This window comes from Myotis nattereri (assembly GCF_964212035.1).
Source record: "Myotis nattereri genome assembly, chromosome: 8".
Classification (NCBI taxonomy): Eukaryota; Metazoa; Chordata; class Mammalia; order Chiroptera; family Vespertilionidae; genus Myotis; species Myotis nattereri.
The window spans coordinates 89,136,316-89,163,794 of NC_138083.1; the positions used below are offsets into that span (position 1 = coordinate 89,136,316).

A 27,479-nucleotide genomic window follows, 5' to 3' on the forward strand; every position below is an offset into this window, starting at 1 on the left:
GTGGAGGACAGGGGGCTTGGGGCAGGGCAGAGGAGAGGGAGCAGGTTAGATTTGGGGGTTAGTCAATAGGACTGTCCATTCCCAACATATTGCCCTCTGACTCTTCCACCCTCTAGTTCAGAAATGTGCCTTTTCCTTGTTCCCTTTTGCCTTCTGACCCCACCACACTCACTGGTTGGACCTTAAAACAGATGGGGGGCAGGGCAGGGCAGGGGGGAGAAGGATGGTAAGAATCTCCAAGGACATATTCCTGAATAGTTCCTGGGATTACCAGTGGCTTTGACTCCTTTCACCCATTCATTTTTTTTTAATTTATCGTTTCTCCATTCATACAGAAAGCATTTACTGGGCACCTACCATGCTGCGTTTAAGTATAGTCAGAGTATTCCTCAGTGAGCATGCATTGTCTTTATGATGTGACCAAACCAATTGTAAAGTTACTTCTGTTTTAGAAAAACTAGTGTACGTGACTGACCATTCTCCAGTCACAGCACAGCCAGACTCAATGCGGGGGAAGGGATGACTCGGATGTCAGATGACAAGCAGCAGAGCGCTCCGTCACACCTGGGAATCACAGAAGGTTGCATGGAAAGGCCCCAGAGGTAGTTCCTCTGTGACACGGAGGAAACAAACCCCATTCTGAGACACTGGAACGGGTGCCCGAGCCCCTTCCCTCTCTTCTCTCCCCTGTTAAATGGGGATAATGATGCCCTGTGCTTGCCTACCTCAGAGAGGCATTTCAGGGCTGTTTAAAAGCTCTTCCCAGGAAAGCCGCTGTGTAATTACCAAGAACAGCTATGATAAAGAAACCCAAACACAGCAGCAAGTCAGCTGCCACGGATTCTCAAGGGAGTTTGCTTCTCTGGAAAATTTTAAGAAAAGGGGAGCAGCTCTCCTCTGGAGCCTTTGGGTACCATTCTGACTGGGCGTTCAGGGACGGTTGCCTGCTCTTCATAGTCTCCTCCTGGCTCATCACTCAGGATCTTCTCTGCTTACTTCCCCCTGGTCAAGATCATTTCCATAGGAAGTTCCTCTCTCACATTTTTTCAGACCTTAACTCAGAAGCTCTTAAACCTGAAAAGAATCTCAAGTAAGGCATCTACCTATGAGAGCAAAAGAGAGAGACAGAGGCAGAGAGAGAAGGAAGATTATAAATGTACATTTTATAAATGGTAGGAAATAGGGAATTCTTTAATCGTTTTTGAAAAAGGGGATTAAAGTCATTGATCACTAATGTTTTGCTGAAATTCATTAGACAAGGTAGGTAGGTAGGTTAGAGGGAGCAGGAGCCCCGATGGCCAGGACAGCCCACTAGGACAGCTCCGGGAGAGCCACCCCCCGAATGGAGCTAATGGAAGTTTGGTTGGGATGAAGAGATAGATCAATGGCTCAAAGACACATCACAGCGCTAGAATTCACAGGACTGGACAAAACATGGAATATAGCAAGAAAATGGGAGGAGGGTCAAGATTACCACCGTAACACTCGGTGGCTTGGATATCATAAGGTCCGATGACTTCCGTAACAGAGAGAGATGGCAGTCAAGAGAGTTCATCAGTCAAATTTGTGAATGAGATCTGGGTCAGTACCACTGTAGGAAGTCTAGTAGTTTTATATTTTTGTGAAGCGTGTTTATGCAGTGAATACAGGGTGGGGCAAAAATAGGTTTACAGTTGTTCCTATGAAAAATACTACAATAGTTAATAAATAATAATACAAGACTAAACTCTGTGTTTTGAGTAAACCTCCTTTGGTCTCACCCTGAGTTCTGGCCCTTCATAAACAGTATAACCTATGGGGCCTGCAAGGCTGCCAAGCAAAAGGAAAAATGCCAAAATGGCAAAGATTGGTCTTCAAATGAGTGATTTGTAAGGTTTATAGTTATCATGTGACAATCGATTACTATGGTTAACTACATAAGTGTTTTTCATGCGCAACCTAGATGTCAGCTGGTGGTTTCCCAGATCTGGTAAAGCTCTGATAAATTTGTAACAAAACTCTACAACCGCATGGCCTGTGGGAATCCCAAACCCATTCCTGTTTCTGGGCGCCCCTGGGTCTGCATCTTCCTGGCGGTTCCTGCCTCCCACATCACTTCTGTGCCTCACTGCTGTCCCACCCGATGTGAAATTGCCCATCTGCTCACTGCTTGTATGAAACACTGAGCCTTCCCAGGTTGAGTCAAGGCCCCTGGAATTGGAAAGGCATGGGAAAGAATCATCACTTCTTCACGTCTTCTCCCTGCTGGGCTACCTTGGACGTGTTGCTTTTTATCTCCCTTCATTATGCAGAGAGGAACCAGCAGCACGATGCAGCTTTTATTTGTTGAAGAAGGTGGTTTCGTTTACAAGTAGCCCATTTATTTTTCAATTACACTTAGATGACTTCATTTAACCGTCAAAACATTCCCACTTTACGGATGAGGCAACCGAGGCTTAATGAGGTTGAATGCCAGCCCAAAGATATAAAAGTCTGAAGTGGTAGAAAGAGAATTTAGAGCCAGGTCTGGCTGACTCTTGCCATGAGCTTGGCCTTGGAAGGAGGGGATGACGATTATCCACCCCAGTGTTCTTTGCCCCTTGAAAACTGCTTAGTGTTTTCATCAAATATTTATGTTTCCAAAAAAGGCCATAGGCTCCTGAAGAGCAGGTATGGGGAATTAGAGAGTAAAAATCTTGGCGATTGAAGATCATTTCAGAGATAAAGGGTTAGGATAATTAAACTATCTGAACAATAGGAATGCAGTTCTGTTATTTTTAAGTCATAAAACTTGGGTGGGGACATAGGCCACTTGATTGTCAAACCTGCAATTACTCAAATGAATAATGTTGATGATGGTGATAAGGATAAGGAGGAGGATAGCTTTAGTTAGCACTGTTATAAATGCTTTACATAGACATTTCCTTTAATCCTGAAAGTTAATAAAACCTATGCCTTAGGTCCGTTGTTATTCCTATTTTACAAATGAGGTCAAAGAGGCTATGTCAAGGTCACTCTGTTCAGAAAAGCTGAAGCCAGGCGTCTCTGTTAGGTGTGAGGATGACCAGTTTGTCCTGCTTCAGGAATCGTGATGTTCTCAATAGATTTCCCCACCAGGATGGAAGTGCCACCAGGAACAAGGCATTTATTTCTCTTGTTCCCACCAATTCCTCTGGTGTGCTTAGAACAGTACCTGGAATATAGTAGGAACTTAATGAATAATTGCTAAAGAAAAATGAATGAAAATAAAGCGTCTAAATCAGTAGAGAACATAAAACATTAAAAATAGGTATGCATTTGACATCTAAAATTTTTAGAAGAAAGCTAGGATAGGAAAACCTGGCTTGAAACATTTGGTTTAAAAAAAAATCAGTATTTATAGTGAGCTGGAAGCTAACAGAACCCAGCTCTGCGCTGTGACTGATAAATGACGATTGTGATTTTAAAAAAGCCTTTAAAAATCAGATACATCATATCGCATGTCACATTTGTTATATTGTGTGCAATTCTGACCTTCGCATTTTTAGAGGGACAATGATAGTGTAGAGAAACTCAGAGGAGGTGAACGCTATGGTAAGGAAAGTGGAAAGTTTTCAGGAAAAAAAAAAGTGGGGATTTGCAACGTGGGAAAGAGAAGACATATGGTAGCTTCTGCCAGTGTTTGAAGAGCTCCCGTGACACAGAGGTGGGAACCGGCTCATTTTCTCTAGAAGTCTTAGGTACATTTTCAGCTCAGCATAAGGAGAAAAAAAATATCTAACACAACCGTCCTACAGCTTTCTTCAGTGGAGGGGATTTAAAAAATGAAGGTGTATCTCATTATAAATCTTTAACAAATAAGAATAGTTACTTATGAGAGAAAAAAAATCTTTGAAAGGATTTCTGCATTAAATAGAAAACCAGACCGAGTCTGGCTGTGTGTTAGAATCAGCTGGGAGGCTGTGCAACTGTTGATTTTTAAGGCCCCATCCCCTTGGAGCATAATCTCTGGGAATGGGGCCCTGAGAATTTACACTAAGAATCTAAATGTTGTCATTCCCTCAGGGGCCCTGGTGACCAGACTTGGGGGTCACTGAAGTAGGTACGTCTATGTCCTCTTCTAAGTCCTGATTCCACGATGCTTAGAACATGGCTGGATATGTTCTTTAATAAATAAGTGAGAACTGTGTATAATTTGGACAATGAATTTAGCCCAAATGTATATTAGTAGCTCTAAAGTGCCAGCAGACCACCTGGTTTCTTAAATAGCTTAACACTTTCCTTTCAGTCTAGTCCAGGGGTTCTCAACCTGTGGGTCGCGACCCCTTTGGGAGTCGAACGACCCTTTCACAGGGGTCGCCTAAATACATCCTGCATATCAGATATTTACATGACGATTCATAACAGTAGCAACATTACAGTGATGAAGTAGCAACGAAAATAATTTTATGGTTGGGGGTCACCACAACATGAGGAACTGTATTAAAGGGTCGTGGCATTAGGAAGGTTGAGAACCACTGGTAGTCAGTGAAAACTTATGTATCACGGAAGGAAAAACTTCGTCTGGCCTGTTTCCCAATTATTAAGGTTCCAAATCACTGAAATAAAAATAAATGAGACTTTGCTGCATTTAGAAAACCAGTATGATGAAAAATTTGTTTACACCAGGAGGTTTTAGGTCATCCTTCAATCACTCATCCAGGGAACCAAAGTGCGTGTGCGCACGGGTACACACACATACATATGCACGCACACACGCGCAGATGTGACACATGGTAAATGTTGGGCAATTACTGAGCTGGAACAAAGGGAGCCTCAGGTTCCATCTCCTTTTTAACCTGATATTTGTCTATGCAAGAATCTAGGAACTCAAATCAAAGGCATCCAAATATTATTATTCATCATGACACACTCAGCTATTTAATTTTACCTAATTCCTTACCTTTTAAATACATTACTTTAGTCAAAGTGGTGCTAAGATGATGAGCAAAAAGAATTATTTTAAGAATATTAGTACATTTGAAGAGAACGTAGTAATTTTGGCTAACTTTCTCCCCTATGTAAAGATCTTCTAAAAAGCATGCCGTGTTGCCATATGAAGGAACCCTATGGCAGTAGCGCTATGTTCGTAGATTTTGCCGAATCTAAAAATAAACCTGCACGGCTCTGCTGGAATTATTTAGGAAAGAATAATTGAAACCCACTTTAGCAAGTTAATTTAGACTCTCCTTAATTTTACTTTTCTAGTTCACAAGGTACCTTTTTCTCATGGTGTTTTCAACTTGAATTTCGCATACATCAAACGAATAGCATGATAATTAGAGTTTTCAATATCCAATACACATCATTATTATCTGTCATTATTGTCATTGTCACTATTATAATTGCAATTGTAAAAAGAATGGAAGCTTTTCTACGGGAATTATTCACATGTATTACTTTCTAGGAGTAATTGAATAGTTGACATTGCACTTACATCAATGTAAAATATGTGATGGTTTTTCTCATTTGTTTTGTTCTTAGGAAATGTTCTTATTAGGTTCCTTTATTTGGATCCAGGAAGGTTCTTAGTTTTATGTAATGTCCAAATGCATACTTTCTTATAACAAGGCTCAAAAGATAGCCAATATAATTAAAGTAATAATTTTCTAAGAACGTAATTATAAGATAACAACTGGGTAATGAAGTCCTCTTAATTAGCTTGTATTTGTACACATAAACTCAATAAGAATCTCAGTGAAAAATATTACTTTTCTTTTTTAACTACTTAATAAGATTTGGCATGTTGAAAGAAAGCCCACATTATATTGTCAATATCTAAAGACTGGTTAATAATAATTTACTTTAGAGTTTACACAGAACTTTTCAGTTCATTGTTTTATACAGTCCTCATGACAATCCTTTGAGCAGGAAGGCTAGAGTTTATTCATCTACTTAAAGCTAAGAAAACATAGTTTCCAAGAAGCCAAGTAATTTATACAGAGTCACTCTGATGAATAGCAAAATTAGCACTGGAAGCTGGGTCATCTGGGTCTAAATTAGAAGCTATAGTAAAATAAATTTTAAAGAATGAATTTGAATTTTTAAAAAATGTTTTTATTGATTTTTAGAGAGGAAGGGAGAGGGATAGGGAGATAGAAACATTGATGAGAGAGAAACATTGATTGGCTGCCTCCTGCACGCCCCCCACTGGGGATCAAGCCTGCAAGGGGTGCATGTGCCCTAACTGGGAATCGAACTGGTGACCTCTTAGTTCATGGGTCAACGCTCAACCACTGAATCACACTGGCCGGGCATAAATTTGAATTTTAAAAAGCTATTGGCCCAGTACAGTGTCTGGGCTTTGTTTCTGCCTCTCGGTTTGACTATGGGAACTTACTCGCCTCTCTGCAAAATGGAGTTATTATACCTACCACATAGGGCCGTTTTGAGAGTCTACGGAGCAAATAGTGAGAAAAACACTCCAGTGTGGTTTGTTATTTTATGTCTTCCTTCTTCTGTGCTATGCTACTTCTCACATGTGATCCTAGTTTTGGTTTTTATGTGATCATCTTCACAAGGTAGAGTTTTAAACTTTAGAGTTAAATAGCATCAAGAGGGGATTGGAAAATTGTGTGACAAGTTTTAGAAACAAAGTCCTCCCAGGAAAATGCCATAAGAAAGTGAATGAATGCTGATATAAAAATAATGCGAAAGACGCGGGGTGTCTTCCCTCACGAAGAAGTCCACACATAACGCTCTCACAGTCCTGGTCCCTCACACACAGCACAGCGGGGGGCAGGTGGGACTTCCTTACTTACTTCATGGAATTCCCCTCACGCTCCTGGGGGAGGTCTGGGTGGTTTAGAGATTTATCCTGGTTTGTGTAGAGCTTTCCTTGCTGCTCTGCTAGCTAACCCTTTGAATCATGTCATGATTGGTGGGGTAGGGGTTACATTTGCCAGCTGTTTGGTGGCTTTCATATTGGTAGGCTCAGTCCAGTTCTTAGAGGACAGATGGTAATGACTCGGGCAGAGAAGACAAAGACTCTAGATTCTGTCTTCATCTGCAGAGATGGTCCATTTAAGTCGGTGTTGGAAATCAGCAGTGGGATTGGTCCAGGGAAGTTGGCCTGATCAATGAATAAAACGGCCTTACACACATACTTAAGCCATGTAGTTATCTCCCTTTGTCACTCATGAACCACATTTTAAAAGCAGCATATTAATCTAAATATTAAGATAAGGATTAAATTATATTGCTCTGGGGGCACCACCACTTCACTGAGTTCTTTCCTCTGTGTCTCACTGGCAGATATTGGTCCATCTGCCCTCACCTGTGTCTGGCAGCACATACATGTGTGATGTCACGATGGCCACAGAATCGTGACTTGCAGTCGAACAGGTCTGTCGTCTACACATGGTAACTGACAGCAACCTAAAAAAATATTTCTTATCATCTTGACTTCTCTCACAGAGTCACTGCTTATTTGGGCTAAAACTATAGTTAAAAAAAAAAAAAGTCTTATATTAGTTCTGTAACCAAGCGTTTAGGAGATTATATGATACATCAATTATGTGTGTATCACTTCAAAGTAAATGAGATACTTACTACACTGAGTTCCCTTAACCCCTCTTGACAAACCACCCCAATCATTGAAGCTCTCAATTTATGGAGCTCTTTGCTATTGAATCCTGTTTTCATCTCCCAACTACTGGTCTGTAAGGGCACTAATCCAAAGTACTTTAAATTCAAAGAAGTTGAGGTATTTTTTGTTTGTGGCAAAATTAATATTGCAAGCTGGTCCTATGTTAGGCATTCTTCTATAAGCGTGGCCCCTCCTACCCATGAGTTCCTAATAGAAGTTTCTTCAGACGTATTTTTCCTACTGAGGCATACACAATGCATTCAATGGCACCGGAGTTTCATTAAAGGAATTCTCTTGTTCCCTTCCTTCCCACGGAAACACCATTAACTGTTTTAAGTTAACTCTCCGAATGTTAGGTTCTTAACCAACAAACTGCTTCTCCACAAGGGCATGCTTCTCCAAGCGTCCTTGAATCTGAGCGACCTGCAGAATACGTAACAATAGAATCAGAGCCGCCCTGCGGGTTGGGATCCTATTTAAGAGGAACCCTTTTGTATTTATTGACTTTTTCCTTCCATCCTGGTTTCCATTTCTCTCACCACCACCTTCAGCCTTTCAGGTGGATGAAAAGGTCAATTATATGTAAAGCGCCCCTTAAACCAGCAGGTCCCTCGTAGAGGTCTGGGCCTCCCCTCCCTGCTCCACTGGCAAGTGTGCTCAGCCCATTCCTGCTCCCCAGGAAGTGCATCCATCCATCAGGCCGTGTCTGCTGGCCAGGGTGCCTCTTACAGCTTTTACTGCATCTGAGACTGGCAGGCCTGCTCTCAGGAACTGCCGGGCAGACTGGGAATCGCAGTCACGGTGAATAGCAGCGAATTGCCAGCTCTTGATGGGTGGGTAGTCACTTCTTTCGGTGGTTGCCCCCTGGGGGAGAAGGTAGGAAAACAGAGGGAGGGAATTAGAGTGACTTTGCACAGCTGAGCAGGTTGCTGCCGCTGGAGCAGTGGCAAGCACTGGCAGGGCTCCACTCTGGGGAGGCTCCAAACAACCTCCCAGTCTCATTTCCACCGATTGGTGCTGCTGTGTCGCCAGCAGCGCCCCAGGATGGGGTGGCAGGCGGGGCAGAGAGGGGAGGGGGCGCTGGGAAGGGGTAAAGGCTCAGCTAAGTTACACAAATAAAAAGTCCCCATCCGACTGGCTCACCCACCCCAGTGAGCCCTGAGCTACTAATTGTACCAAACTTGTATTTTAAGTTCCCCGGGTGATTAAAGAGTTGGCTCACAAACTCCCTGCATAACCTTAATTTTTTCAAGGTTCTTTGAGTGGAGAATGGCTTATAATAATGATTTTGACTAATACGATTTTTGACATGCAACTTTAATGCTTAACCTTAGTACAACTCCAGAGCATTTCATGTGTACTCAGCTGTAAAGAGGGATGATTTAAAGGGATAATATAAGAAAAAGGTCGTTCTAGAATGAACTTCTAACAAATTGCATAAAGGGAGCTTATTATTCTGCGAGTATGGGGATATGCCTCTCTCCTGATCATTTTTCTGCTTGGTTCAAAAAAAAAAAAAAAAATCGTGGAGACACGAATGGGAGAAGAAACAGGAAAAAATGAAATAGAAATCTGCAAGCCAGGAACATTCTTCTGATGGTTATGATTTCGTTGTCACTCAGAAGGCTCTGCAATAATGTGCCTCTTCATCTCCTCTTTTGTTTTGGGTGAAGAATCCGCTCGAACAAGAAAATGCTGCTATTGGTCGGAGGCCTGCCTCCCGGGCCGGACCGCCTGCCCAGCAACCTGGTTCAGTACTACGACGACGAAAAGAAAACGTGGAAAATTCTCACAAGTGAGTGCCCTTCCTTGTTTACTTCCCGCCTGTTGATTTCATGTGAGAGCTGTCTGGAGAATTGGAAACCCTGGCTCATCAAAGTAGACATGTTATTGATTTGTTACCCTTCGGACGTCTGTGTATATTGCACTGGGGGGGTTTGGAGTCAAAGACTAAATGAACGCTGCTCAGGTGGCCCCGGAGGTAGTGGAGTCGAGGCGGCCTAAGTTAAAACTGGCCTAACATCACCGCGAGCATTTGTGTCTCTGTCTGCGCTGAGGTGGAGGGGGAGGTGACCCCGATCTTCCAAAAGAAACTCTGCAGTGACGTTTCGTTCATCGGGAAGTGAAAGGTTGGCGAATAGCGCTAAGGAGATTTTCTCACATCAAATTGGTCGTCCGGTTCATTGCCTCAGTCACTGTCTCATTCCTTTGGCTTTTTGGGCATTTTGCTCATTAATCTTTAGTTTGGGGCACTTGGTCTTTAGAGAAACACCCCCTCTGTCGCTCCCCAGTTTCGATGGACAGATATGGTCGCAGCCCAAAGCCCATGAAGTTGCGCCTTCAAACTTCCACCCAAGGTCCTAGCCCTCCCTCCTTAAGGGCGACTGTGTTTTACAGCAAACCTCTTGCCTTGGGCACTGGGATCTGGAACTTACTGTTATATCGGCTACGATTCCCCAGCTGACTCAGTCATGGAATCAAGCTCATTGCTTCCGCGTGCAGCAGGCTGTGGGCACAGGCCCCTCGCGGGCACAGCGGCTGCACTGGTCAATAAAACCACATTCTAGCTGTCAGCACTGCCCAGAGCCGGGAGATAAAATAACGAAGGGGCAGTTTTGATCCATAAATCAAAGCCGTACATTTAAAACCAACAAAAGTGAGAGGTAGGCTTTCTTGCTGCATGTATCTTTTAAGCAGCTATATAGTCTATCAGTTTTTTAAAAAATCATTTCCTTTTACTGCAAGTTCTTTAAAATAGTGGAAACAGGACAGCAGTTTGCCCACAATAGCAGATGAGGATCAAAGACATGTGAGGCGGGGCTTGAATAATGCATTTCGGAGCCGCCGCCTCCCCCCCCCCCCCCCCAGCCCCAAGCCTGCAGTAGCCTTTTCAGGGTCTGCGACAGGAAGCTCCCTGACACCCAGCCACCCAGCCACCCAGCCACCCAGGCACACGGTTGCAGTCAAGAAGTGGCGGAATAGCAGCAGCGAGATTAAGGGGAAGAAAGAAAGAAAGCTAAGAGATGCCTTAAAATGGTGTTTAATCTCTTCTTGACAAAAACGGTGACTTAAATATATGTAAATGCATGGCCAAAATCAAGCTAAAGTAAAACTAAATTCATCTTGTAACTCTTGACCAATAGAGAAAGCCTACACCCCAGGAGGCAGGACTACTAGGAGGAGGAGCGAGGAAGGACAAAGGGTCTGAAAGAGAGCTGCTAGAGAAGCAGACTGAGGGATGGGGGAGATTAGACCCTGCAGTGAATGACGTGCCAGGCCAGGTCCAAGGTGCTATTTGTTTGAAGGCCTTCATTAAAGGCAAAAAGATTCATTAGCCTGGTATGAACGGCACCTCAGAAAAGTCTGTGTCCATTTTGAACCATGTTCTGAGATGGGTGATCACCCAGCTTATTGTCCAAACTGGGACACTATAGAGCAGGGTGGGGAGCCCTTTCCTGCCAGGGGCCTTCTGGATATTTATAACAGCATTCGAGGGCCATACAGAACTATCACCTTACACATTAGCCTGCTGGATTTGGTCAAACATTTAATTGGCTCACCCCTCCTGCCTTGGTAGGGCCTGACCAAATATAGCCTGCAGGCCAGCCGTTCCCCACCCCAGCTTGGAGCATGAAATGGGGATCTATTCATTACACTGGGAGAGCAGGTATGGACTGGAACATGTAGTCACCCTACTCAAATGTTTTACACTGCCTGACATAACTCTCAACTAGAGGGATGCACTCCGTAAGTATGAACTTGATGCAGTCACGCCTGGGTTCAAACTCATGCCTATGAGCTTTCAGCCAGTCATACCCACATCTTGAGTCATGGGTGCTTCATTAGGTCATCACAAGTTGAGTGTTTTTTCAATAAAACGTGATTTTGTAAATCACCTAGCTCAGTGGTCGGCAAACTGCGGCCCTTTGAGTGTGGCTCTTCCACAAAATACCACGTGCGGGCGCGCACATACAGTGAGATTGAAACTTCGTGGCCACACTCAAGGGGCCAAAGAGCCGCATGTGGCTCGCGAGCCGCAGTTTGCCGACCACTGACCTAGCTCACAGCATGAACTTAGTGCACTGCAGGTATGTTGCTATTATTGTAACAGCACCAGCAATATTAGCACGAGGACCCACAGACCCTTCTGCCTTAGAGGCACAGTCCACTCGAGCTCCCCACAGGGAGAGGAGAAGACCACAGACACACACGGGCCTCGCTGCGCCGGGGCAGGGAGCCTGTTTTCTATCGCTTTCCTGTGTTGCGTGTAATAACCTACTCAGGCGTAAAGGTGACTGAGCATCTGTGGCTCCACGGACCACATCGGACATGGAAGGACATAGACATTCATGTACAGGGAAGTTCTTACATGTGAACAGATTCAAAGATCTTGACCTTTTTCCTAGACTCAGGCACAACCATAGCTTTGAAATAAATGTCTGCTCTAGTCAGACTCTTTATTGCCCAGTGACTTCTACTTGAAAAAAATAGAGTTTATTACCTGCTGGGCTGTGACTGCGGGGCCCCACGCGAAGGCATATTTTTCAGGTTTGTTGGAGAAATATAGACAGTTTATCTGGGTGATTTCTGCTGTGGGTTTGAGTGTTGTTGTTTTTTAATTAAGGCATTGGATTTGGCTACGTTGACTAAAGAGTGAAAGATTTCCACACTATTTGGACCATCTAGTGATAAATGAAGAAATGTTTCTCATTGGAATAAGAAAATAGCCCAATTCTCCCCAAATCCAGAGGCGCACTAGGATAGCAGGGCTTCCCGCGGCCTCACCTTTGACCCGGAACAACTGCTCCGCTAGTTGGCAGGGAGGCGAGGGGCCCAGTTCCGGGTTTGGGGTCGGCTGAGTGATTGAATGACCGGCTCCATATAAACTAACAAATACACTAACAAGCAAAACCCCAAACCCCAAGGTTAGCGAGGGCCTCGGAATCTTAGGGTCCCCTGCCACTTGGCCTGAGCAAGTGTTTCACAGCCTGTCGCACAGACACGCTCCCTTAGAAAGAGGCGAGCCCAACCCCACTGCGGGAGCTGTGCTGTCCACAGACAGAATAGAGTTAAAAGGAAGGCCAGCCATCATTTCCCTTAAGTCCGATCCCATTATGTTACTTATATTTTAGAAACACTATGGTAATAATAAACAGTTAGATAATCGAATCGAGTGGAGGTGAATAGAAATGAAAAAAAAATAGGACTCTATAATATAAAGAAAACAAAATTCAGCAATCAGCTAACCAGTGGTGTAACCCACCCGAACAGCAAGAACAACTACTGTCATGGTAAAGACTGTTTGGTAACATGCTGGCACAGACTGCATTTTTGTCCTCCTCTTTGGAAAAATCATTTAATAAAACATTATAAAATTAATCTCAAGAATAGTGACAAAGCTCCCCAGTCTCTGTCAGAAAAAAAAAAAAAACACATTGAAAAATAACATGTAGCCCTAACCGGTTTGGCTCAGTGGATAGAGCATCAGCCTGCGGACTGAAGGGTCCCTGGTTCGATTCCGGTCAAAGGCATGTACCGTGGTTGTGGGCACATCCCCGGTGGGGGGCGTGCAGGAGGCAGTTGATCAATGTTTCTATCTCATCGGTGTTTCTAACTCTCTATCCCTCTCCCTTCCTCTCTGTAAAAAATCAATAAAAATATTTTTTTAAAAAGAAAAATAACATGTACAAGTGAGTAGAAAGTCCTTTTGTAAGTGAAGTGTTCAGTAGTAACAATGAAATCGGCATTGTTGTTCTCCTGACGGTTGAGAATAGACGGGAAGTGCAGATGCACTTTCATTCATTTCTATTTTACGGGACTGCTTTTCCTGCATTTCTCACTCCTGCACGCAGTCTCCCGTTTCATTCTTAACTTATTAGAAAGCAGTGCAGGAGACATGAATACTAAAATGGCCAATGCAAAAAGCGTGCCTCCTGCACGTTGCAGGCCCTAAATTCTTGGTGCAAATATCAGGCAAAACCTCCCCGGCTCCTACGTACTTTCTGTCCTGTGTTTCTTACGTCTCAAAGTTTCTAGGAAGCCCAAGTGTGGGGGCAGCTTCCCTTCCTCCCCAGGAGAGCGCTGCGGGGCTGTCATTTCTTCTTGCTTTTAAGTGTTTCCCAGGACCTGACTTCCTTTGTCCTACATTTCAGATCAGAGATCTTACTTGCTTCTTGCTTTCTCTGAGCAATGACAGGAAAGGGGATTTCAAAATATAGGTTTATCCTTCCATGTGCCAACAATGACTTCCCGCTAATAACATCACAATGAACATTGAGAGAGCTGTTAGAAAGACTGTTAGTTCCCTCTGCTAGAGGCAGGGGAAATGCCTTTTTCCCTCTCCCTTTCCTTTGCTTTGTAACTCTGTCTTCTTATTGATGTGCAAGGATTTGGGAACTAGTATTTTTAAGTCATAGAAAATAAAGGAGTCCAGCCCGTGTGACTCAGCGGTTGAACATCAACTTATGAATTAAGAGGTCATGGGTTCAATTCCTGGTCAGGGCACATGCCCGGGCTGAGAGCTCCATCCCCAGTAGGAGGCGTGCAGGAGGCAGCCAATCAATGATGTTTCCCTCACATTGCGGTTTCTATCCCTCTATCTCTCTCCCTTCCTGTCTCTAAAAGAAGTCAATAAAAACATTTTTAAAAAGAAAATAAAGGAAACCATTGTTTAGAAGTTCTCTGGGTTGTCTCCTCTAGCCCATGGAGGACCGTTAACTTGATCACCTCCAGGAAGGGTCCTGGAGCTGGGGGGGTCATTAATTGGTTGTAGGAGAGTCACAAAGATCAGAGGCTGGCCCCAGCTGGTTTGGCTCAGTGCATCAGCCTGCAGACAGAAGGGTCCCAGGTTCTATTCTTTCCAAGGGCACATGCCTGGGTTCTGGGCTCGATATCCAGTAGGGGGTGTGCAGGAGGCAGCTGATCAATGATTCTCTGTCATCATTGATGTTTTTATCTCTCCCTTCCTCTCTGAAATCAGTATATATACATATCAGAGGCTGGTGCACACTTCACACTTTTTAAAAAATATACTTTCCATAAGTTTTAAAGGAAAAATACAGAAAAAACAAATCTTCCATACGAAATTGAGCTTCAGTTCCAAAAGCTAACTATAGGTTTGATCATATCCAACATCTGAGCAATGAAGAATGTTTTAATTGCTGCTTACTCAGGGAATAATAAACCTGCACACCGATACATTCAATTGGACTTCTTTTCTTGTCCCTTCTCTTCCTTGATTTCAGTTCATTTGCTGTTCTTTGAGGATATATTAGGGGACAAGTGAAGTTCATCAAAAATTAATAATCATTTCTTACGATTATTTGTTTAGAAGGAAATAAAAAGTAAGTTCAGTAGAGGTTTTTATACCTGTGGGTTTCCTTTGCTCATATTATCTTAATTAATAAGAACCGAAAGCCACAAATTATTTTATTTCATTTAATTTCTAGGCAGGTAGGTAGAGTCCATAAATAGTCTATTACTCGTTGCAGGAGAACCGCAGAAAACAGTGAGGTGCTTCCAGAATGACTCTGAAAATGCCTGGGCAGGATTTCAACTTATTTACAGACCTCATTCCTTCACGTGGCACACAGTTATTGAATACCCCACTGTGCTGGATGGTAGAACGTGCATATGATCATCTCTCTTCTTAGGAGCCTAAGGAATCGATTGCAATACATGTACTAAGGGATAGATAGGGGGCGTTCATACTATAGGAATACAGAAAGGGGCCCCTTATCTGGGAGGGCAGGACCTTTCCTAGCAGTGGCCTTCTGTAAAGCTAAAGAAAATGGCTAGGAATTGTCGAGACGAAGAGGTGAATGAGAAAGTACTTTAGTAACAGAGACTGGTACTAGGAACGCCAAAAGGCAAGAGAGAATTGGTGCCTTCTAGAAACTGAAGTGAAATTGCACATTGATAGTCAGAGGTTGGGGAAGTATGTGGTGGGGCTGGAGAGTTCACCAAGAGCCATACATTATGGGACTTTTTAGAGGAATTGTTAGGATAGGTTCAAGGCTTAAGACTTGAGAGTACAGATCACCCCTGTGCTAGTGAAATCACAGCGATCTAAAGAACTGTTCACAGTAGCATGGGTGTTGTTCTCTCTTAGCTTGGAATTTTTTATTTTAGTTCCTGGAGTAATTATTTCCATGACTTTGGACAAAGAAAAAGGAGAGAGAATTGTGTTTGGACTTTTTAAGTATGTTAGCATCTAATTTTACCTTCAATGAGCTCAATTCTAATTTGAGATACATGGCTACACATTGCTATATTTCTTGAATTATTTGCTGCTATGTATTCATGCACCAGTGCATTAGTGGATTCTTCATAGATTTTTTAAATATGTGTGCTGGTCATTCCAAATACTGTATTTTAAAGAAGTTGGTACCTAGAAAAACCAGTTGACTTTATTTCTGATTTTCATCTCCCTTGAATATAGCAATTTCCTTTTCTCCAAAGAATAGCATGTGTACAAATAATTGTGATGCCTCCTTTACACACAAGCTGTGGTATTTGCTGCTGAGTCTGATGTGAAGGAGGTATGAGTTACATGGGCTGCTTAAATTTGCTCCATGTCATTCCTCGGCAAATTGCAGACTAAGTTTGGCAAATCATTGACTGTAAGTACTGAAAAATTAAAAGATCTCTTTGCCAACCCTCTTACTTTACATATTTCATTCATTCAACAAATATAATTGATATATTCTAGGTAGCAGGCATTGTTCTAATTATAGATAATTTAGTGCTAAGTCAAAGCAAATATTATCATACCTCTATTAAGCTCAAAGTTTAGGAGGGAGCCAGCATTAATAAACAATCCCAGATAGCAACCCTATATAATAAAAGGCTAATATGCAAATTGACCAAACGGCAGAATGACCAGTTGCTATGACGCGCACTGACCACCAGCAGGCAGATGCTCAATGCAAGTGCTGGCCCCTGGGTGGTCAGTGCGCTCCCACAGGGAGAGTGCCATTCACCCAGAAGCCGGGCTCATGACTGGTGAGTGCAGTGACAGTAGTGGGAGCCTCTCCTGCCTCCACGGCAGCTCTAAGGATGTCTGACTGCCGGCTTAGGCCCACTGCAGGCCTAAGCCGTCAGTTGGACATCCCCTGAGGGCTCCTGGACTGTGAGAGGGTGCAGGCTGGGCTGTGGGGACACCCCCACTCCCCGCTGAGTGCACAAATTTCATGCACCGGGCCTCTAGTACAGGGGTGGGCAAACTTTTTGACTCGAGGGCCACAATGGGTTCTTAAACTGGACTGGAGGGCCGGAACAAAAGCATGGATGGAGTCTTTGTGTGAACTAATATAAATTCAAAGTAAACATCATTACATAAAAGGGTACGGTCTTTTTTTTTTTTTTAGTTTTATTCATTTCAAACGGGCCGGATCCGGCCCATGGGCCGTAGTTTGCCCACGGCTGCTCTAGTATATAATAACAAAATGCAATAGTACTCTGAAGAAAGGATATAGAATATACAAGATTCTGAAATGGAGGAACCTGCCCTAGTTTAGAAGTCATGGAGAATTTCACCAATGACGTGGCATTTAAGCTGAGAACTTAAGGTTGAGAAGGAGTTAACCAGGGCATGTGTCCTGCCTAGGAATTGAACTGTGGACCTCTTGGTTCATGGGTCGATACTCAACCACTGAGTCACACCAGCTGGGCAGAAGATTGAATCTTATCTTCTGTTCTTATCATCAATAGTTTGAGAAAGAAGACATACTTTTGATTCAGAATGAAATTTCTATTTCTGGCATGGAGTTTATGTGTATTAGGATGGGCTAGGTTATGCTATGGTAACAACTCCAAAATCTCAGGGGCTTAAACCAACAAAATATGTATTTCCCCTTCATGCTACATGTCCATGGCAGGTTGTAAGAAGGCATCTGTTTGTCAGAGTCATTCAAGGATCCAGGCCTATGGGGTTCCATCTTTACCTGCATTTAACCCGTAATGTAGCTGGGACCAGACTATGCAGCAGCATCTTGGACTGGCAATTAAATATGACATTCATCAGTTCTGCTCAATTATAGGACCACACCCCATTTCAAGGGGGCTGGGAACTATAAACTTACCAGGTTCAGGAGGAAGAGAATGGGAGCACTTGATGGACAACACAATGCGCCCACCGTAATCTGTCCCACTGGACATCAGATGTTCCCTGTCCTCTCCATGCCATGCTCAAAGGATACTCACTCCTCCTCCAAGGGGGAGCTCATCCCTAATCATTAAGCTCAGTGTCCATCTCTGGGTGAGGGACCATTATCCCAGTATCAGGTTCATTTGATCTGGAAACAAACTAAAACACATATTATCTCATCCCCTCACACGTGATGCACAGTGATGGGTGGAGGGCAGGATCTGCACAGTAAACACTTTAATTTGGAAAGAACAGAGCAATTTAGCAATCCCAGCAAATTGACATTTTGAAGAGTGCCTGTGCAAGGTTGGTTGGGGCCATCCTTAATTCTGTTCCATGTCCTTGGTTCGCCATGGTCCCTGATTACACCTTGCAGGAGATTCTTCTTCCCTTATCCTCCTTGGCTGTATCTGGAGTGAACCTGAGAATATGTTCTTCCTGGGAGTAGAAGGGTTTTCTAAGAACATGTCGTGTCTGTAGACATTTAGGGGACAATGGTGAAGTCTGTTAGTCCTGGCTGGGAGGTCTTTGGGCAGTTAAACCTCTCTTAGACTGCCTTTTCCTTTGCTTTCTTGTCCCCATTTTTCTCCCCCCACCCCCTGACATTCTAGCTATATATTCACATATCTACCAGGCTTTAATGAAACAGGTCCCTTTGTACTCTTTTTCCCTGAGTTACAAGAGTTTACTGGGTATCCACCCTTCATTGAAACTTTCTTCTAAAATACTCTAACACAGTGAAATTACTCTGAAAGCCATATCTTCAATTTTGTTATTGTCAGTAAGCCGAGTTTTAATTAACCTGTTTTTCTCAAATTTCTTCTCATTTTGTATATGATACATAAAACCAAAATCCTTTACCCGATGAAGTTGAAAAGCATTGCTTCTTCCAGTGCTGCACACTGCTAGGTTTTCGGACTCTGTTTCCTTGCAATCCAGCTTATAAATGAGCCAGTTGTGTGTGTGTGTGTGTGTGTGTGTGTGTGTGTGTGTGTGTGTGTGGTCATCTTTTTTTTTGCAGATCTTGCCAAGTGCAGCCAACAGCAAGCAATGCACACCACTGATATTCTGTTTTGCAACCTCTCCTCTTGGAGGTGGAAGTTCACTAAATAACTGATTAGCCATCCAAGTAAGAGCAAATCACAGACCACCAAGTGGTTCTCCGTGCCATGATGTGCATTTCCATCCTCCACCCTGCGAAATCAATGTCCTTGTCATCAGCCACTGGGCACTCTTGGTACCAGTGCCTGAATGAGTCAGATTAGGCTAAGCTAGGTTAAGTTGGCATAAAACAATCACCAAATCTTAGTGGCTTCTCTAAGTAAAGATTTATTTCTTTTAACGTCACATGGCCATGGTAGGTTAGCTGGGGTCTCTGTTGCACATCTTCTCCTTCCAGTATTCAGGTTCATGGAAACTCCACGATTTGGCCTGTCACTGTTGCCTTGGCACGGGAAAGGACAATTTCACACTCACTTGTTAAGCTCCTCCCCTGAACTAACATGCTTCATTGTCAAAAACAAATCCCTTGGCCACACCTCACCTCAGAGTGTGTAGAGAAATGTAATCTGCCCAAACTCTCAGAAGGTAGGGCAATCAGAATATTTGTTTAATAGCCCTAATCATTGCATTGCACCCTTCTGTTACAACAAATATTTGGTTCACTTTTCTTGTCACATGTAAAATATTCTCACTCTTCCAAAGAGCATTTACTAGCAGAGGAGAGGGCTTCTCTGTGTATCTTTCTGTCTCTTCAGTGTGACTCTGTTGTCAGGACTGGTCCTTATTCGTGGAGAAGAGAAGGTGAGGTGCCTCTACATCAAAGGAAAAGTTTAAAAATGCATTTCAAATAGTACCTAATAAAGAGGGAATATGCTAATTGGCCCTCACACCATTGCAAAGATGGTGATGCCCATAGCCAATAAAGAGGGAATATGCTAATTGACTGCCCCACCCTCAAAGATAGTGGCACCCACAGCCAATAAGGAGGGAATATGCTAATTGACTGCCAGGCCCTCAAAGATGGTGGCGCCCACAGCCATAAGATGGTGGCCTTGCCGCATGCCTGCCTCCAGAGTCTCCCAGTCCCCTCAGCCCCCCAGCCACCCAGGGCCAGCCTGAGGTGCAGGCAAGCCTCAGATGGTGGCTGCCCAGCCACCCAGGGCCGCCTGAGGCTTGCGCTGCCGGCAGTGGCAGCAGCAGAGGTGTGATGGGGCATTGACTCCCCCTGATTGCTGGGTTACCTCCCGCTCCTGAGGGCTCCTGGACTGTGAGAGGGGGCAGGCCGGGCTGAGGGACACCCCCCTCCAGTGCATGAATTTTCATGCACCAGGCCTCTAGTATTATTATAATGCATTTGGGGTGGAATTTTCCAAGTTTTGTCTCTCCTCAAATAGTTTAAATATGTTTGAGTTTATATAATTTCACTAGTTTTACTATTTATTATGCATGAACTATTATCTAGCTATAATATGGTTGTGCAAATATATATAGATGTAAATTATATAATACATATAACTCCCATAGAACAGAATAAATTTTAACATTTAGAGTCACTTCATTAAAAAGAATCGAAATGACTTTTAAGATTACAGTCAAAAAGTGAAAATATAATTGGGGTGAGTGACTGTCATATGCAAACACCTTTATCAAAATGAAGGAGTAATGAAGGCCAAGTGCAAAAGGCACGCTGGTGGTGTCTCCAGGCCCGTGGGATGACTGTGGTGGAGTTAGGACCCAACTCTGCTTCTCAGGACACTCCGGCCAGTTAGAAATGTTGGCTTTGTTCATCATACACCAAATGAGTACATTCCTTAATATGTGTTAATTATATTGCTCTTGATGGACCAAACAGCTGTGCTTCATAGAAGATGCCTTAAGAGCCTGGCCACGTTAGCTGGCCTTAAGGAGGCTTTGGGAAAGGGCAGTGCTGAGCAGACACTTTCTTCCTCTCTGTCCGGATGTCAAGGCAAACTACCACTTCTTACAGTGAGTGCTAATTATTAATCCTCCTGGCATGCTTCCTTTGGTCATTAAGTCTTCATTTCTTTTTTAAAATATAACATTGAATTCCAGTTATTTAGCTAGAACAATAACCATTGTGAGCTTCCAAGACTGAAATCTTCCCCACATTTTTATGTTGAGAAGGCAAAGCGCTTTCCGAAAACCCCACTGCTAAGGCAATGATGTATCCCTTTCACTTTCATTATATGTTTTTAATCAGAGCGTGACTTCACACTAGACAAAGCGATGCTTTATGCATGGTCTCCCTTGTTTTTGCTAAAATCCTTTGACATGATTAATTTTACTTTAATGCTTTTGTCTTGTTGTAATGGTAAGGATGATGGGTATAAACCAGGCAAAAATACATGCTTTTCTATTATAATGCCTCTGAGCATTAAAAATATCTCAGATGAAAAGGGAAAAAAATCACAGGAGACTGGTCCGACTGGAATTAAATTTCTTGCTACCTGAACACAGAGTACATGAGATTAAGAAAAAATGATTCAGTCATTGTTTTTAGTTTTATTTTTGGTATTTTTTATAGCAATTTATTCATCTGTATGATTAGATCTGAAGAGGAGGAGAGACTGTAGCTCACGGATTTCTTGATCTCATTTGTCGCTTTGTAGCGTTTCCCTCCTTCTCTGTATTAAGGGACCAAAGTATTAACCAGTTCAATTCGGGCTGTATCTCGACCAGATCAAGGTAAAGCCAGCCACACCATTCCGTGGTGCTGCCTGGCATTGGATATAGGTTAGTTTTCAGCTGTTCTAATTTTCAGTCTACAATAATTGGATGCAGTATCCTTTGTTCAACGGACAGAAAAGCAGTGATGGAGGTGGCTTGAAGAAGAAAATAATGACCACTCAACAAGTGAGACCTGCCTTGGGAACAACTGTCCGGGGGTCAGTTGTCCCACATTCACTCTTTCTTTTTCTTTCAATAAATGATGGAGTTGCCTGCCCATATCACAAGAGTAGGAGAACTTCCTTTGTCTATACAACCTGTCTGTCTGTTTCACTTGCCTCCTAAATAAACCCTATTACAATTAGAAGATCACCTGGCTCCACCCAACAGCATGCAATGATGGGATGTTCTGTATCTGCACAGCGCAGTGGGCCAACTGTGGCTGGTAGGAGAGAAGCTGAATTCCTAATTTTATTTCATTTCAATAAATTTACATGTCAATAACCCCCTATGACAAGTGGCTTCTGATTTAACAGCACAGCTCTACAGAGCACAAAGCTGTGTGAGGTGTTCACATTCACTTAGGAGAACTGTCTGCCAACCCCACCCTGCTGCCCAGACCTGGTCCCACATGAAAATAGGTGACCCTGCGAAATAACTAAACTCCAAGAACACCCAATGAGCCACTCGGAAGTCCTCTCCCACCTACGAGGGATTCTCCTTTTGCTTCCTCATTCTCTCCTTCCACAAATGCCCATAGTTTACCCGATGTGTTCATTTTCTGTGGCTGCCATAACAGAGTAGCAAATGCTTGGTGGCTTAAAACAACAAACATTTATTCTCTCACAGTTCTGGAGGCTGGACGTTCAAAAGCAATGCGTCAGCAGGGCCACGAGCCCTCCCAAGACCCCGAGGGAGAATGCCTCCTTCATCCCCCTCGCTTCTGTGGACTCCTGGCCATCCTGGGGGTTCCTTGGCTCGGATCTTCATCACTCTAATCTCTGACTTGTCTTCGCTGTGTCTGTTTCAAAATCTTCCTCTCAGTTCCGTTATAAAGACATCTGCCTTTGGCGTTAGAGCCTACCCTAACCCAATAGGATGTCGTCTTAACTTGAGTACATCTGCAAAGATCCTATTTCCCAATAAATTCCCGTTCACGGGTCCTGGGGGTGAGGATTTAAACATATGTTTTTGAGGGACACAATTCAGCTCACTACACCTAGCACATGGAACTCACAAAGGGAAGAAACATAATAAAACCAACAGCTATGAGATACTGTGCGTGAGGCACACATTTGAGGCACTTCACTTGCATTTATTCATCTAATTATTATAACAACACTCTGTGGTATTAGGGGCTATGGTTATTTCTGCTCCAGATGAAGAAATGGAGACACAGAGACATTAAGTAATTTGCTCAAGGTCACACAGATGGTAAATGACTGAGCCAAAATGTGTACCCAAATGAAGCGCCGGAGCCTGCCACCCTTTCTGTGTCTCACGACCGCATTAACAGCGCGCATATTGTAAGCGGAGTGAAAAGTAGGACCAGGCAGCCTCCTTCAGCTTTTTATGCAGAACAAATGGAATATCCTCTACACAGACGGAATGTATTATATCTTACTGTGCATGGTTCTTTGTTGAACCTTCAGCTAGCCCCTTCATTATTAATTGAAGATGAGAGGAAGAGGACTGTATTGGGTTATATGTAGGTGAAAATTATTTTAGAATGAGGGTTCTTACAAATCCGGCCACTGCTTTCTGTGTGTGCCTCCTCGCTTGCAAAAATCATAATTGTAAAATCTGTGGGCCAAGACATGATGTTTTAAAGAGGGAAAAGCTGTGTATTTATGTTCTCCTGGTCGCCTGTTTTATCTTGTACTAATGCCGCCAGGGTACTCCTCTGTCTGTGGTATCTGGGCGAACCTCACACCCCTGTTTCCTGTTCATTCATAAATTCACCTGAAGCTTTTCATTACCATAATCATTGACTTTACCAAACATCACTGGCTGCTCTTGTGTGTGCGTAAACTTTCCTGGGATTCGATTATTTCTTCCACTTTACGGCTTTCATTTCTAAAGTGATAAAGCATTCTTTTTGTCTTTCTTCTTGTCCAACACCCATCATTTTCCCACCTGAGTGATAATCGAAAAACGTATGTGCAGGTGAATTAAGGAGCAGTCAGTGGTATCTACTTTCAATCTTATTACTAAATTTGCCAGGTTTGATATCCTATATGGTGTTTTCCACAGATACACATAAATAGGCTTCTACATGTAATTCAGGAAACAATCCAGGATGGTTCTCAGAATTTATATGTATGGCTAATGTTGGGGTTTCTGCTTTCATGTCTGACCTTAGTGTCCACATTAGATTCAAAGCTGAGGAGACGCAGGTGCAAGAAGAAACCAGAGGGGGTGCTGCCAAGCACTTTCATAAGATGCAACAACCTTTCTTGACCTTTGGAAACTGTTTAAGTCCTCCATTCTCTATTTTAAAAAGGAACAAAACAGAAACATAAGGTACATATCTCTCTAAGAAGCAGCTCTTGTTTCTTTAACCAAACAGAGTTTGGTTGTTTACAAATATGACAGCCAAGGCCTGATTCTGTCCCAGTGTGAGGGAGGTGAGGGTGGAGTTCAGACCCTGTCACAGCTCAGCTGGCTTCACAGAGTCCCTTTCCCAGGCCCCTCACAGGTGCACCCCAGCCGGTACCGTTCAAGCATATGTGACTGTTGACCGTGGAAGCCCACTGGAAAGGAGGATGGAACAGTGCAAACCCATGAGCGCTGCTGGAAAATCATAGGACATTTATTTTTCCTAGAAGTAGGTTAGCATCACCGTCCTCACGCACGTTGCTTCCGTAAGCAGAACCGCTGGGCGGGGCGTGCTCCGAGCAGCCCTCCGAGATCTCCCGCGTTGGGTTGGCAGAGCGCGCTCTGTCACTTGACACAGTGCAAGCACAGGAGAATCAACATATTTTCCAGCACAGATAAACAGACGGCACGGAAAGGACCTTCTCTCTTGAGAAAAATGTGTTAGTAGTAGTTGTCTTTCCAGGAGTCCGCAAATGTGTGTGTGTGTTTTGTTAAGGGCCAGGTAGTAAGCACTTAGGGCTTTGCGTCCGTGCGGTCCCCCTCGCAACTATCAACTCTAGCACTGTAGCGTGAACAAGGATGGCTTTATTTATTTAAAAACTTTTTAAGGCTTTGTTTCTGGAAGGAGGTGAGGGCTGGATTGACCTGTGGTTTTAGGCTGTGGCTTGCCAAGCCTTGTGCTCTAATCTAAGGGCATATCCGTTTTCTCCACAAGTCGCACCCTCTGGTAGTAAAACACGACTTATCTTGGTCATCATAATGAACACTTACGGCACTGGCTAAGCCCTGTGCGGGCATTAGCTCCTTTAATCCTCACAAGCATCCGATGCCAGTTCTACGGGCACCCCCATTTTATTGGAGAGGGACAGAGATATCAAGAGCTAAAACAACGCGCCCGAGGCCCGGAGGCAGAAGCAAAGCCAAGATTCCAACTCAGGTAGTCTCGCTCCAGAGGCACAATCTTAAGTTGCGAGTTAGGTGATCTCGGGGTGCTTTGTGACCCGTCCTCTTTAACATGAGAAGGCCCTGTTCTCACATAAACACACGCCTTCCCTGCCAGCAGCGAGGGGCGGCAGCGTATCTCCCTTGCTGACTAACTGCAGCCGCCTGCCTGACCCGCAGGACACACCCCACACACACTGTACACGTGTCAGCGCAGGGCTTTGCTGACACGCCCGCCAGGGCCACAGGCAAGCACCCAGAGGAGCTGCACTTCGCCCCGGGTCCTGCAGGAGGCGAACTGCTGCTCGTGCTGAGGTAGTGTCATCCTTGCAAAGACAGGCCCAGCCCTTAAATGGATGTGGTCCCATTTTTCTGCTTCTCCTAATTTCCTGTCTTTGAACTTGCAAATATCTTTAACATAAACCAGCCTCTTTGCAGACTTCACATTGCAAAAGAAGTGAAGGGTAAAAAGACCAAGAAGGGGATTTGTCAGTTTAGCAACACCAAATGGTAATGACATCTTAAGCGAGTGGTTATTCTGTGACCAGCATGGTGTTGACATGTCACATGCGTCTTACTTAGGGCTTACAATATCCTGTATTGTATTGTAACGCACATGTAACTACACTGATTTTAATAACTAAGGCTTAGGGCCCAGCCAGTGTCGCTCAGTGGTTGAGCATTGACCTATGAACTAGGAGGTCATGGTTCGATTCCCAGTCAAGGCACATGCCCGAGTTGTGGGCTCGATCCCCAGTGTGGGGCATGCAGGAGGCAGCTGATCAATGATTCTCTCTCATCATTAATATTTCTATCTCTCTCTCCCTCTCCCTTCCTCTCTGAAATCAATAAAAAAATGTATATTTTTAAAACCAAAAACGAAGACTTAGGAAAACTTACAGTTAGTAAATATGTGAGTAAATATTCCAAGGCGTGAGTCTTTGACTCCAAAAGCTAAATGCTGAGCCACTGCACGCCAGTGTGTTTATGAGGTGCTCTCTCCACCTCCAGGGCTTGAGGCTAACACAGATGGAGAACTTCTATGTAGAGACACTGTCTGCGAACCTGACGCAGCTTATCTCATTAGGACTCAGAGTCACAGTGTGAGGCTAAGATCAGTCATTATCCCCATCCTGTTGTTAACCAAGGTCAGGATGTGTCTCCAAACTAGTTTGTGGTGGAGCCAGATGGCAAACCCAAGCAGTTGGCTTCAGCGCCTACCTCTCAAACTTGACACTGCACTGCTTGTATTTGTCACTGCGATTTTCAGGACAAGAGTGGATGTGCCTTGAGGGCTCTCTAGGATAACGGAACCTTACATGTTTATTTATTGCGTAAATTTTAGCCTCCTGACCACACTGGAGAACATCCTTATCTACTCCTTGCAACTTTCAAGCCCATCATTCACTGGGTCCCCCCGAATAGCCCCGTGCGATCCATAGGTCAGCTATTATGATCTCTTTGACATATGAGGACACTAAAGTTCAGAGCGGTTAAGTGACTTGTCAAGGTCATGCAGTAATTGATGAATCTGAGACTCACGCCGGTGCCTTCTGACCTAATTTCGCTCTGTGTTCTTTCTATTAAGCCGTGTTCTATGGAACCTTATTAGGAATTCTTTGACCTGTAACTGACATTATTTGATCTCTTTCTAATATGGTATTTTTTTCCCAACTGGATTATTTAGAAAAGCATGCATTAGAAGCTTCCAATTCACCTGAGCCTTTTGGAGGGGGAAATAATTAGCTCCTTGTTTTCATAGAATACAGAGGGGAGAACTCACAGGTGCCACATGGAGGCTGAAACATATTCAGTGAGCAGCACAAGATTGCAACAGGAAACGGATGACCCTCTTTAATAAGAAAGCGATGTACAGAGATTCGGGCAAGGGCTGAGGACACCCCCGGAACAGTGCACCACCCTTCCCAGTTCCCCAGGGCCAATCACAGTGGCACTGTTACCACCCGTAGGCCTGAAAGGGGAGGGAGAAGATACCAGAACCCAAGACAGAGAAGGCTGTTATTGGGAGAACCATTTCATAGGACTTTCATTCAAACAAGAAAGGCAGCCCACACCGACCCAGGAGAAGGAAGCCAGGGCAGGAAATACCTTGACCTTCCTGTCCTTCTGAAACCAAACTCAGCCAGAAGCCAAAAGAAAGGGAGCCCCTAGATGTTGTGATTAGTGACACTGGTGCCCAGAGAAACGAGCAGGGTCACTGGGGGTAGAGAGTGGATCTGGGGGCCATCAGCAGATGCCCAGCATTCACCATTCATGCAGCTGCCTTTCATTAGAGACCTAAAATCTATGACTAAACGTCAAAATACAGGTACCTTTTCAGTCCTTTGGGAGTGTAGAATCCAGTTTGGCTTACCCGAGCTCCTTGATACCTAACCTATTTTATATTTTTTTATATTTTCGATTGGGCCCAACTGGCCCACTACCAAGGAAACAAATTGGAGGGGAGGCAGGTAGGAAGGGGACAGTGGCACGATACCATCAAGCCTGTCCACCAGT

The 27,479-nt window shown here is 43.9% G+C and overlaps 1 protein-coding gene across 1 annotated transcript in view; it reads left to right on the forward strand.

Annotated features, from left to right (window-relative positions):
- KLHL14 (kelch like family member 14) overlaps positions 1-27,479 on the forward strand; it is a gene marked incomplete at its 5' end in the record, with an annotated part of 94,874 nt that overhangs the window by 18,333 nt on the left and 49,062 nt on the right. The window contains one exon of the mRNA XM_081097939.1: positions 9,259-9,380. Coding sequence (XP_080954065.1) covers positions 9,259-9,380 — 122 coding nt within the window. The remainder of the gene's footprint in view (positions 1-9,258; positions 9,381-27,479) is intronic.